At 39.0% G+C, this 13,022-nt stretch overlaps 1 protein-coding gene across 1 annotated transcript; it reads left to right on the top strand.

The window, feature by feature from the left end:
* Window positions 1-2,354: 2,354 nt before the first annotated feature.
* LOC130868253 (melanoma-associated antigen B4-like) lies at window positions 2,355-5,179 on the top strand. Its single transcript, XM_057760514.1, has 3 exons — window positions 2,355-2,398; window positions 3,932-3,971; window positions 4,088-5,179. Exon 3 carries the CDS (start codon window positions 4,150-4,152, stop codon window positions 5,164-5,166), a length of 1,017 nt encoding a protein of 338 aa, XP_057616497.1. The 5' UTR covers window positions 2,355-2,398; window positions 3,932-3,971; window positions 4,088-4,149; the 3' UTR covers window positions 5,167-5,179.
* Window positions 5,180-13,022: the final 7,843 nt, after the last annotated feature.

Here is a 13,022-nt window from a genome sequence, read left to right as displayed (position 1 = left end):
ATCCTCAGAGGGGGCAGGGCCTTTCTGAGAGGGTTGGTCCTGCCTCAACTTGGTATGTTTTTCTAGTGGTCTGAGAACTAAACAGTACAGCCTGCATCTCAACCTCAAGGACCATGCATGATAGGACACACCGAGATTGAGGCTTGGAGATTTTAGCAACATTCTCAGGAACATCATACCATCTGTACCTTCTATGGAAGGTGCCCAGAAATGGCCCTATCTATAGATCCAGAGCAGTGAACTGGTGAATCGGGCAGACACAGGCTACCATAGCAGCAGCTACTCAGCTTGATGGCTCCTGTTGCATTCCAATGTTAACTAATATTAATAACAGTTTGCTTTTGTCTATTAACTAGTATAAAAATAAGGAATTAGAACACATTACAGAAAATGTACCGTTCTTGACCGTAGTAATATCTAAAATGAAACCTTAACCCAATACCAACTACCTCCATCAACAAAAACTCAAGTCCACCTCCCTCTTTCTCAAACCACACTTCTGTGTTCATCTTCTGTCCAATGACTGAACCTTGAACAAAGATTAAGTCCCAGCCTTAAACACTGAAGATAGCACAACATCTAACTAAATTCTTCTTTACCAAACTGCTAAACAACATTGTGGCAAAGGTGACCTGCCTGCCCCTAAGAAGAGATACTGAAACTTGCTACTTAGAAAACAACTAATTAGAACATATAACAGAAAATATGCCATTCTTGACTGTAACAGAACCTAAGCTGAACCTAAAATGAAACCTTGCGAAATTTACAAGATCCTGTTGACAGTAAAAATAAAAATTTACTCATAAACTTAGAGGAGTAAGCCCAACAGCCTACGTGTATTCAAGAGGAAGTCTGTTGTGAAAGTATGACTTCCAAAATTTGCAGGTACAGGCCGGGTGGTGGTGGCGCACGCCTTTAATCCCAGCACTCAGGAGGCAGAGGCAGGCAGATCTCTGTGAGTTCGAGGCCAGCCTGGTCTACAGAGCTAGTTCCGGGACAGGCTCCAAAACCACAGAGAAACCCTGTCTCGAAAAACCAAAAAAAAAAAAAAAAAAAAAAAAATTTGCAGGTACATTTTCTTATTAATGGTTTCCAAGATATCAATCAAGATATGACTGCTGTTTCCAATGCCCGAAACCAAACAAACAAAAATTTTAAAGGAATAAATAATTAACATCATGTAGTGTAACAAAATGGGAGAGCCCTGAGGCACTCAGAGTCTTTTGACATGGTTCCTGTGTGATGGGAAGCTCTGGAGCAGAAACAATTATGTAACGTTTAATATACGACAGATGGAGATAGGCTCAGGTAGAAAAATAATTTTAAGTTCAGCCTTGTTTCTTTTCCATTGTACCTTGGAGGAGAAAAGCCCTACTATACTACTGATGGTGTGTAAAGTACTCCTTAGGGGAGCCCGTGGAAACAGGACAGGATAAACATTTGGGTTGACCTAGTCAGTACATCCAGAAATCCTAATAACCACCACATGAAAGCTCATCAGTAGCTGGAACACAAAATGAGAATTCTATGCGATCCTATTATTCTCACCTTCATAGATTACAAAGGATGAACTAAAATGGAATAGGAAAAATAATAGTGAATCATGTAACAAGGGTATGAATTCATTCCTGAAACATTTGGAAATGCCCATGATGTAAGTGAAGGAAGACTTCAGCCTCAACTTTCAGGATCCTTGTTTTTCTTCTTGGAATTTGTATGGCATGGTTTAAGGGAGGATGATTAAAATCAGAAATACCAGGCTCTGTCAGCAGTCAGCCTGACAATATGAATTAAAACAGAGGGACTTCAAAACACAAAGTACAGAAGACCTCAAAAACCTCCCTCAGTTCATCTGTGTACCAGCAATTGCCAGAAACTGTTAGGTCTTTGAAGCCCAAAATGTAGTGCGCAAATGAAGTCACCTTACAACAGTTCAGTTTGAGGGTGCCATCCCCAAAAGAAGAGACAGGCAGAGTTGTAGTCACAGTTCTTGATAAAACTCCACCTTACTTCCTACTTAGAACTCACAGGGAAGGAAGATCACTGATTTGAGGTCTTTAGACTCACTTCAGAAGATGGAAAAGGCTTTGAGCAAATGATTAGTCAATTATTATCGTGAGGTATTAGGAAACTCTCACCTTCAGGATCAAAACAGGACTGACAAAGCCCCATGGTTTCTGTTCCAATAAACAGGTCTACTATATCCTGGAAATCGAAGACCCTAACTTCAGGATTATACCTTCAGTATTACTGGTGTGGGCTCCGTTCAGCTGAATAAAGCATCCTAAGTGTTGTCAGGTGAGTAGGTGTATAAAAGGAGAAATCTGTGAACCCTCTTTAAAGCCTTTTGAAAACTGCCATCTCCCACATCCTGAAAAGAGGCTCACACAGGAATAAGGTAAAGTGACCCAATTCTGGGATGATTCAGCATCCTAACCACAAGATAAACTAGACCTACACAGAGCATTATCCTAATCAGAACTGCTCCATCTCACTCCTTATAGGGGCTGGAATATAAACTCATGGAGATTATGAAAGCATGCACAAGCACTGTGCAAGTTTAAGCCAGACCAAATTCTAGCATGAAGACAGAGGGTAAAGATGAATTCTCACCCTTAGCAGGGGCACTTTTGATAATTGATAGCTACTGGGAGAGAGAATCTGTCTTCTTTAAGAGGGTTGGCCCTGGCAAGTCTTCCATGCTCCAATGGAAGCCCACACATCCAGGAATACAAGAGCAGTGAAACTGAGCTTGATGAGTGGGTTAAAAAGAGAGGACATGGAGTTGTGTCAATAGGGAAGAAGGGATTCATTTGGGAGGAGCTGGTAGAGCGGGTAAAATATGATCAAACAATACTATCTGAAATGTTCAAAGAAATAATTTTAAAGGAAAGGAGATCTTTTGTCTGGGACACATTGGCTCATCTCAAGAGGGGCACAACCCGACCCAGGCAAAATAAAACAATTTCCTCGAGTTGTCTGGCAACTCTCTTCCCTAGAACAAGAGAGAGGGCTAGCATATTTTCAACTTTGGGTTTCTATTCATGGGACCAGATAGATGTACAGTAAAGGGGTAAGGGTGGAATTGTGAGACCTTTACTTCTTTCCCTTCCTGAGGCAGTAAGGCCTTGCTTGGTCTGAGAGGTATGGCCTCCTGTCCCATGTGTTGTTAACTGGTGCCAGATGCCTTAAAAGATAATCAGAATTTAAAATGTGGCAAAGTGAAATCCACTGTAAATCCTCCAAACTATAATCCACCTGAAAAGGAGGCCACAAAGTCTTCAGAATCCTCAGACATAGCAGGCAGTTAGGCTCAGTGGCAATTGATTTCCCTTGCTCTTCTCAGGAATAAAATCCTACCTGGAAAACTGAAGAGTCCAGAGAAGAGAAAGCTGTACCCTAATACAATAAAGTCATGAAAATTAAGGGGTATTTAAATCTGGGTTGGGCAGGGTTGCATGCAGAACTGTGCACCTCTGTGGTGGACTCATCATGTTCAATGGCAAGCCTAAATATTGAGTTGTCCTTGATATTTGTCATTGGGAAAAGAGGGAAGTGAAATATTTATTTTGAGGATAGTCTGTCACTATGGGATGGTGTAGGCTCATAGTGAGGATATTGCTCACAGTGGGAACTACATTCCTGATAACAGCAGGGATCCACAAATATCTCCCTTTTTGCCTACACGAGTAATCTGTGTTTGCTCCTGAATGAGTGGTAGGGGTGACATGTCTTCTTAAATTTTCTTCTGTATGATACTAGGAAGCACTGCAGTGTTAACAGAACAGCAAGGGGATGTATGTGTAGGTATTCAGACTGTACCAAAACCCTTTTAGCAAATGAGGATCAATGTTAGCTCATACTCTTACCCCAGGATGTCTCAAACCTGGTCATCATGCAGTCATCTAACCAGAATTTATTTCCTCCACAGATTTCTCAGGACACAGATTGACTAGGATAATAGGAGCACGGTGAGTTCCCAGAAACTTGTTTAGGAAAGCAGCATAGTGGGGACCTTGTTAAAGGAAAGGTACTCTCTAATGTAGTGAAGGCATGGTGCTCACACAGTGTCATTTTGCCCCTTCAGATTTATGCTTTGCCAGTCCTCCTGCCTACATCCTTACCCTGCTGTGCTTGAACCAAGTCATTATGCCTAGGGGCCACAAGAGTAAGGGCCGCTCTCGTGCTAAACGTCAAAACATACGGGAGAAGAGTCAAAGTCTGCCTGATCCTGAGCCCACTGCAGAGGAGGAGGCAACATCTTCTATTGATCAAGGGAATCTTCCCAGCTCCCCTGATAACAACATTCCCCAGGATACTCAAGGGGATGGAGCTTCTGTTTCCGATGATTCAGAAGTGTTGACAGGTGCTGTAGGTGGTGAGACTTCTGATACTAATGTTGACTCTTTAGTTCTAAGTGCTGAGAGACGTTCATTCAACTCCATTATAGTCTCTACCTTTCACTCTGCACGCAAAGATCCTCTTCTCAGGAAGGCACGTTTATTGATGCAGTTTATACTACAGAAGTTTAAGGTCAAAGAGTCCTTTACACGGGGAGATATGTTGATGGTGATTAACAAGAAGCACAAAGAACACTTCCCTGAGATCATGAGAAGAATCATTGTGCACCTGGAGATTGTCTTTGGCCTGGAGTTGAAAGAAGTTGATTCCAGTCCTCAGTCCTTTATGCTTGTGGGCAAGTTGGGTCTCTCCACTGAGGGAAGACTAAGTAGTAGAATTGGGTTGCCCAAGACAGGGCTCCTGATGACCCTCCTGGCTATGATCTTCGCGACTGGCAATAGTGCCACTGAGGAAGATGTGTGGGAATACCTGAAAATTGTGGGGGTATTTCCTGGGCAGAATCATCCAATATTTGAGGAACCTAGGAAGTTCATAACAAAAGATCTGGTACAGGAAAATTACCTCTCATACAGCCAAATTGTTGGCAGTGACCCTCCATGCTTTGAGTTCAGGTGGGGTCCCAGAGCCTGTACTGAAGTCACCAAGATGCAAGTCCTGTGGGTTGTATCTAAGATGCATGATACTATTCCTGCTTCCTTTCCTTATCTGTTTGCGGAGGCTCTGATTGATGAAGCTAATAGAGCAGCAAGGAGAGAGAGAATTCTGCCTGGCACTGTTGTCAAGTCCAGAACCCATCTCAGGTGAGAGGCCCACAGCTCCTCCCACATCTAGCTGGGTTTGAGAGTCTTCCAGAATGTTGAAGAATTGTCAGCCTTCTATGTAGTAAAATATTATAAGCTAGTATTATAAGCTAAAAGTAATGAAGTTTGTATCTTATTGTCCTGCTATAGATGAGAAAATTACAGATATTTTATTCTTTGTTATATTGCAAATGTTCTATTAACCAAAGTTAATTGTCTCAGTCTACGCTTCTTAACATTTTATCGAACATGTTTATTGCTATTTGTCAAATTTTAGATAAGTTTAATGATTTTAAACAACTTAGTACAGCATAAATAATTTTAAAAACATTATAAGGTAGGATAGGTTTGGAAAAGTGATTTTTATAAAACTGTTGTATCAATAAAGGTGTGTTAAAATGTTTATATCATAGTTTGATGTACATTTTATCCTTTACTTATTGTTTAATTGAAATAAATTTGGAATTAAGATTACTCCAATTACATGAGAAATTAATTGTAATAATTCAAACCTTTCACTCTTTTTAATACTTTGTTTTTACATGAGCATTAATTAAGCATCTGCTCTAAATAATTTCCCTTAATGGTACTAGAAATGGTCCACAAAATTATCTACCAGTCACTCAGAAAAATTGATAGCCTGACAGCAAGTACATATAAGGAAGAGGATGAGATAATATGTAAGCTACAAAGAGCAAGACAAAAATATGAAGGGTTTGATGGTATGTGTACAGTATGTGTACGGTATGTGTGTGTGTGTGTATATATATATATATATATATATATATATATATATATATATATATATATATATGGAATAAGCCCATGAGTATGTGCGACTACGTGCCTATGCATATAAGATGAATCCAGAGGAGGGTACTGGGTAGCCCACTTCATTATTTTACAGATTATCACCCTGATACAGAGTCTCTCACTGAAGCTAGAGCTAAGACAATGGCCAGACAGCTTTATGGATTCTCCTGTATCTACCTTTATACAACTGGGGGAATTGGCCCATATGTGACCATGTATAAATTTGTACATGGACACAAAATCCCAGATTCTTATGCATACACAGCAAGTATCTTTACCTCCTGAGCTACCTCCTGAGACCTCTAAAATTTAATATGAATAATATTTTGTGGTTTTAAAAGTCAAAAGTACATTTTAATAATGTGAAGAAGAAAGCCTGGGCCAGCAAAGATTCTCTGGAATGAAGACTAAGTGAGCACAGTGTATAGGGAGAGGACATTGATTTTAAGAAGTTAGTTCTCCTTGTTATCTCTCATATTCTTATATATCAACTGAGTGTCTGGTCTTTGCGAAGTTCTTTTCTAGTAGTGGTGATGCTCAGGAAAAGATCGAACTTCATCCCATAGAATCTCAGAAGCAAGGAATTAAAATCTTATGAGGAAAATATTACCATGTCCAATGGGAATTACAGCAAAATAAGGAGAATAGATAAAAGTGAGCATAAAGTTCCTGAGGCAAGGCACTTTGGATTTTGAAAACTTCAACTCAATATAATGTGATAAAGTAAGCTGCTTTATTGGTTATATGAGCCTATGAGACTGATGAACAGTATACAGACCTCCATATGATATATCAGAATATTGAAGAAAGATTTCTTAATGGAAAACTATAAAGCTTGTAAAATTAGGCTTTAATGTTATAACTGCCTTGACATTTGGTGGAGCCAGCAGGACCTCAAGTGATCAAAGTATGTACTGTAATTGCATAGGATAGGATGTTTTTTCCTTGTTTAGCATAACCTGACTTCTAGAAACCTTGTTATTTATCATGTGTGAGCGAACACAAGTGGCCCTCTGTTTCAACTTATATAAGACTCTCCTATGACTATAATAAACATGTGGATGATTAATTAATCATATCTATATAGTTTCTAATGTTGTGTGCTTAAGTATCACATAATCCTATTATGGAAATTCCTCCATAATCCACACACAGAGGAAATGGGTCATTATAACATGATTATTAAGACTATTGTGGTTAGAGACAATCCAGAAAGAATGCGTATGCAGGAAAATCTATTAACTTGTATGGGATACTATGAGAGTACCACATTGGCTTAAATAGGGTAAATTTATTTTTCCACAATTCTGGAAGTCAGAAGTCCAATATTAATATGTCAGCAGATTTGATTTCCTGTGGGGACTTTGTCATCAACCTAAGTGGCATCTTCTTGCTCTCTATTCATAGGTCAGTCTCTATTCATGTGCACATCCTTTCTTTTTTTCTTCTGTGCCCCAAATCTTCAAATAAGAGCATTCCGGTCCCACTGTATGTGTGATTATCCTAATGACTTAGCATTAATTTGAAAATCTCATCTTCAAATATGTCAAATTCTGGTATACTGAGCAACATGAATATTGCAGCGAGGGAATACAATAAAAAATCTAAAGGGCCTGTGGATTGTAGCATGATTATCTTTACTTAACAGCTAATATCTAGTTATAAGTGAGGACATACCATGTTTCTCTTTCTGGGTCTGGGTTGTCTTGCTCAGAAAGGATAAAAAAGAAAGATGGCTCTTGGGGGGCATATAGATCTTTCTGGAAAGGGGAAATAGAATAGATTTTGTGGGTTGCCCGGGGGTGGGTGGAGATAGGAATAGGAGAGATCAGGAGGGGTTGGGAAGGGACAACTAGAATTGGGGACATGTAGGGCTCAATGTGAAAACCTAGTGCAGTGGAAAATTCCTCGATGGCTCAGAAACCTAGGGTAGAACAAAACACAACTGACAGAACAAAAAAAAAAGGCAATGAAATGAATGATTCCTAATGATATTCTGCTATACTCGTAGATTGGTGCCTAGCCCAACTGTAATCAGAGAATCTTCCTCCAGCAGCTAATGAGGAAGATGCAGAGACACAGAGCCAAACATTAGATGGATCTTGGGAAAACCTGCAGGAGAGGTGAAGGAAGGATTGTAGGAGCCAGAGGGGTCAAGGACACCAAGAGAACACAGTCCAGAGAATTAACAAAGTAGGGCTCATAAAGGCTCAGAGGCTGAAACAGTAATCATAGAGCCTGCATGGGTCTGAGTGAGACCCTCTTCATATATACTGTGATTGTTTAACCTGGGGTTTTGTGGGAATTCTAATAAAGGAAGTGAGGTTGAATCTTTTGTTTGCTCATGGGAACGTCTTCCTTCTACTGGGTTGTCTTGTCCTGCCATGATATGCACATTTGTGCCTCATCTTATTGCATCTTGTTATGCCATGTTCAGGTGAAGAAGGGAGGTGGGGGTGACTGGGATGAGTGGAGGGAAGGAATACTGTGTTCAGAATGTATTATATAAAAGAAGAATAAATTAAAAATAAAAGGAAAATTATAATAGACAAGAATAAGACATATTTTGGTTCCACTATATACTAGAATACAACGCTCAAATAGGCATTCTTGGTGTATTGCTGGATAGTTGCTGAAGGGTAATAGTAATATCCTGCCAAGGTGAGACATGTAGACACCATCATGTTAACATGGCTTGCCCAGAACTGTACTGAGTGTGTTTACTTGATAGAGTATCTTAAATGTATTTTGGTAAAACTAAGGGAATATTTTTGTGTTGGTTGAAATGAATGAGAAAAAAAAGTGCAAATGGAAAGATAGTTGAAAGGCACTGAAACATTTGATGCTCAACAAAACTCTTGGAGCTTTGAAGTATAGCTAGGTGGAGAATAAGCCCAATATCCAAATTACGTAGCATGTGTTACCATAGGAAAGAATCTAATTTTACTTGCTAAAGCAAAATTTTTGTTGTTATATGAGAGAATTTCATTTTCTCTCATGTAACTCAGAATATGGTGGTATTATCCAGTACAAAATTACTATACCTGCCATTCATTAAGTACTAAATATTTAGCAGTTACCTTGACAGGTGTTTTATACATGACACATTCAATTATTATATAAAACTGGTTTGATTTAGTTGGATTTTAATAACAGAATAGCATAGACTAGGTAGCTTTAACAACAAAAAATATTTACTACTTTATATCCTGGAGGACAGAATATCCAAGATCAAATATCTGGTCAGTTGGGTACCTTGTCAGGCCCTCATCCCTTTACATATTTTCTTTCTTGCTTCATCCCTATAGTGTGTAGACTGGGACACAATATTTCTGGTCTTTTCTCACAAGGGTAGTAATGTAGTCTACCATAAAAAATTCTATCTTCATTAATCTAAATGTAGTAACATTTTGTTTGTAATCTAGCAAATAAAGCTTGCCTGAAGATCAGAGTATAGAGCTAAGCCACTAGTTAGTCATAGACGCCAGGCAGTGGTGACACTCACCTTTAATACCAGCACTCAGGAGGCAGAGGCAGGAAGATCTCTGTGAATTCAAAGCCACCCTGGATTACACTAGATTGATCCAGCCTCAAAGAGAAACAGAGCCAGGAAACAGTGGCTCACACATTTAATCCCAGTACTTGGGAGTCACAGGCCTTTAATCCCAGCACTAGGGAGATGGAAACAAGAGTGATATGGCTTGGTGGAGACATGAATATAAGATGGGAGGAGACAGGAACTTAATGCAGTCCAAGGCAGCAGTCTGAAACAGTCTGAAGATACAGTCAGTCTAAGGATTTGGTAGAAGTCTAATGACTGGCTGCACTGCTTATCTGATCTCTCAGCTTTCACCCCATAACATCTGACTCTGCATTTTTATTTATTAAGACCAAAAAGAATTTGTGTTATATCAAATATAATTGTCAAGTATAGTGCCACGCATCTTTTTAATTTTTTATTATTTTTAAGAAATAAAACAATCTTTTTTCATTCTACATACCAATCCAGATGTGGGATTTCCCTCTGTGTGCTGTGATTACCATTAATGAATAAAGAAACTGCTTTGAACATTTAGCAGGACAAAACTTAGGTAGGCGGGGAAGGCAGAACTGAATGCTGGGAGAAAGAAAGGCAGAGTCAGGGTGAAGTCATGGAGCCACTGGAGACAGACACTGTGAACTTCACCTGGTAAGCCACAGCCATGTGGTGATATACAGATTGATAGAAATGGGTTAAATTAATATAAGAGTTAGCTAATAAGAAGCTAGAACTAATGGGCCAAACTGATTTAATTAATACAGTTTTTGTGTGATTATTTTGGGTTTAAGCTAGCTGGGCATCCAGGAACCAACAAGTGGCCCTTCTCCAACAGATTGGCAAGTGGATCTCCTCCAACACAATCCAAGTTACCACTCCCTCTCCTTCTCTCATTCCCTCCACATACCCACCCCCAACCTCAACCCCATCCACTCCTCGGAGAGAGTAAGGCACATTAATTTGGGGAAAGTCCAGGGCCCTCCCCTACTATGTCTAGGCAGAGCAAAGTATCCAACCAAAGAGAATAGGTTCCCAAAAAGCCAGTACAAGAAGTACACAAGGAGAACTTAAGGGCATGGGATAGTCGAGATGGAAGAAGGACAAGGATGAGAGCAAGGAAAGAGATATCTTGAGGTAACCATTATGGTGTTAGCAAGAAACCTGGCTCTAGAGCAATGTCCAAGAATCCACAAGGATAACCCCAGCTAAGGCCCTAAGCAATTGCCCTGTAGCCAGTTTTTATGATTGGCAGCCAGATTGTAACCAATCTTAAGTACCACACATCTTTAATTCTAACACTCTGGAGGCAGAAGCAGGTGGATTTCTATGAGTTCAAGGCCAGCCTGGTCTACATAGTAAGTTCTAGGCCATCTAAAGATACACAGTGAGACCCTGTTTCAAAAACAAACAAACAGGCAAACAAAATAAGCTTCCTAATCCCCAATCTCTACCACTGTTATATTAGCAGGTATTTTTCAACTCATGAGCTGTATTTGATGCCCTGTAATTTAAGATGTAATGAAGATAAAGCTAAGGAAATACAAGTTCCAGGTGAACAAAATGAGTTCACTATCAACCTGAGCAACTTAACCAGACACTATCTAAAAATAAAAATTTTAATACAAAATGCTAGGGAAGTTATTCAGTGACAGTATGTTTGCCTGGTTTGCAAACGTCCCTGGATATCACATCCCTGTATCTCTCACACACACAAAAGAAAAAAAAATTAAACTACCACATGGTCTCAATGGTTTCTCAAGGTTCTCAAGGTTCAGGGCTGAAGAGATGCATCAGCAGTCAAGAGAACTGCCTGTTTTTTTTTTTTCCAGAAGACCAATATTCAAATATTAGGAACCACAAGGTCGCTTACAACTGTAAATGAAAACTGTGGTTTCATTTCGCAGTCACCCAGATTCAAATAATCACATAAAAATTATATTAATTATAACATTGTTTGGCCAACTGCTCAGGCATATTCCCAGCTAGTTCTTATATCTTAACTTAACCCATTTCTAATATTTTATATTTTACCACAAACTCGTGGTTTGTAACCTCACATCTTGCTTCTTGGGCAACTACATGGCATCAACCTGACTCTGCCTTCTTTCTCCCTGCATTCAGTTTAGTTTTCCCACCTAGCTATATTCTGCCCTGCCATAGGCCAAAGCAGCTTCCTCATTAACCAATGATAATAAAACATATTCATAGCATACAGACAGGAATCCCACATCACACAACTTTCTCTAACTCCAGTTCCAGGGGATCTTATGCCTTCTTCTGACCTCTACCAGCACCACACACACACACACACACAGACACACACACAGAGACAGAGACAGAGAGAGAGACAGAGACAGAGGTGATGCACATATATATATATCAAACACTCACAAATGCATCAAATACAAAATAAGTTTAAAATATTCTCAAGACTCCTAAGTTATTAAATGTTGGCATGAGGACAGAGTATTGATCTAAATTTATCTAGGGGGTGTACTATTCTACTCTTCTCACGGTAAAGCTTTTGGGGTTGTATGCATTAATCTTTCTTAACTACCTTTTTTGAACTTTCTTTTTGTTGACATTCCTGTATTTTTAAATCATTCCCTTAGCTGTAGAAGTTTATACAGTGAATTTCAAGGTGGTGGGATAGATCTGATGATGAGGTAGCAATTCTGTAGCTACATTCAAAAAATGAAATGCAAAATATAGCTATGTCCTCGGCTTAGTATTCTTAAAATGGAGGTGTTTTGTAATTCCAAATAGAAAATTCCACTGTCCTTTTCCATATTCTTTTTTACTAAAATATTTTTCATACAATATATTCTGATCATGGTGTCCCTTCCTCCACCTCCTCCCAGATGTTCCCCATCTGCTCAACCACCAAACTCCACACCCTATCTCTCTTTCTCTTTAGAAAACAATCAAACCAACAAAACAAACAAACCAGAATTTTAAGAGACAAAAAAGAAATATACACACACTAATACAAAATTGTATCCCAGTTGATTTAAAAACAGATTTTGTGCCCAAAATACCAGATAGGATCCACTGCTGGAATAAAAAGAATATGAACATAGTAAGAGGTTTGACTAATAAAGGGGGAATCTGGTAAGAATATGAATATCTATAAGTAAAGTATAGACACACTGATTTACAAACTCAAGCGGCTTAATCTTATTTCTGTACTAGTCAAATACCTTGAAAACTTGAGTCTGTATAATAAAGAGAAGGAATATATTTTTTTCTCTTAAAATTACATCGCTTTCTAAGCCCTCTTCCTGATCTTGAGCTTTTCTCCCAACACTCTGAAAATACACCTCTACTTTTACGAGTATTTGAAGGAGGATACTACTCGTGAATATTTTCAAATATAACATCTGATGTGAAATCTTTAAAGAGACAGGAGTTATGACAAAGGTTAGGATAATTACAGACTTATGAAAAACAAATTGTGCAAATTTCCTATCTTCATGTTTAAACCACTAGATCTAGGTTAAAGACAGTTA

Source organism: Chionomys nivalis, chromosome X, assembly GCF_950005125.1.
Source record: "Chionomys nivalis chromosome X, mChiNiv1.1, whole genome shotgun sequence".
NCBI lineage: Eukaryota > Metazoa > Chordata > Mammalia > Rodentia > Cricetidae > Chionomys > Chionomys nivalis.
The sequence above is the reverse complement of the archived record's forward strand: the minus strand, read 5'-3'. Positions and strand labels throughout refer to the sequence as shown.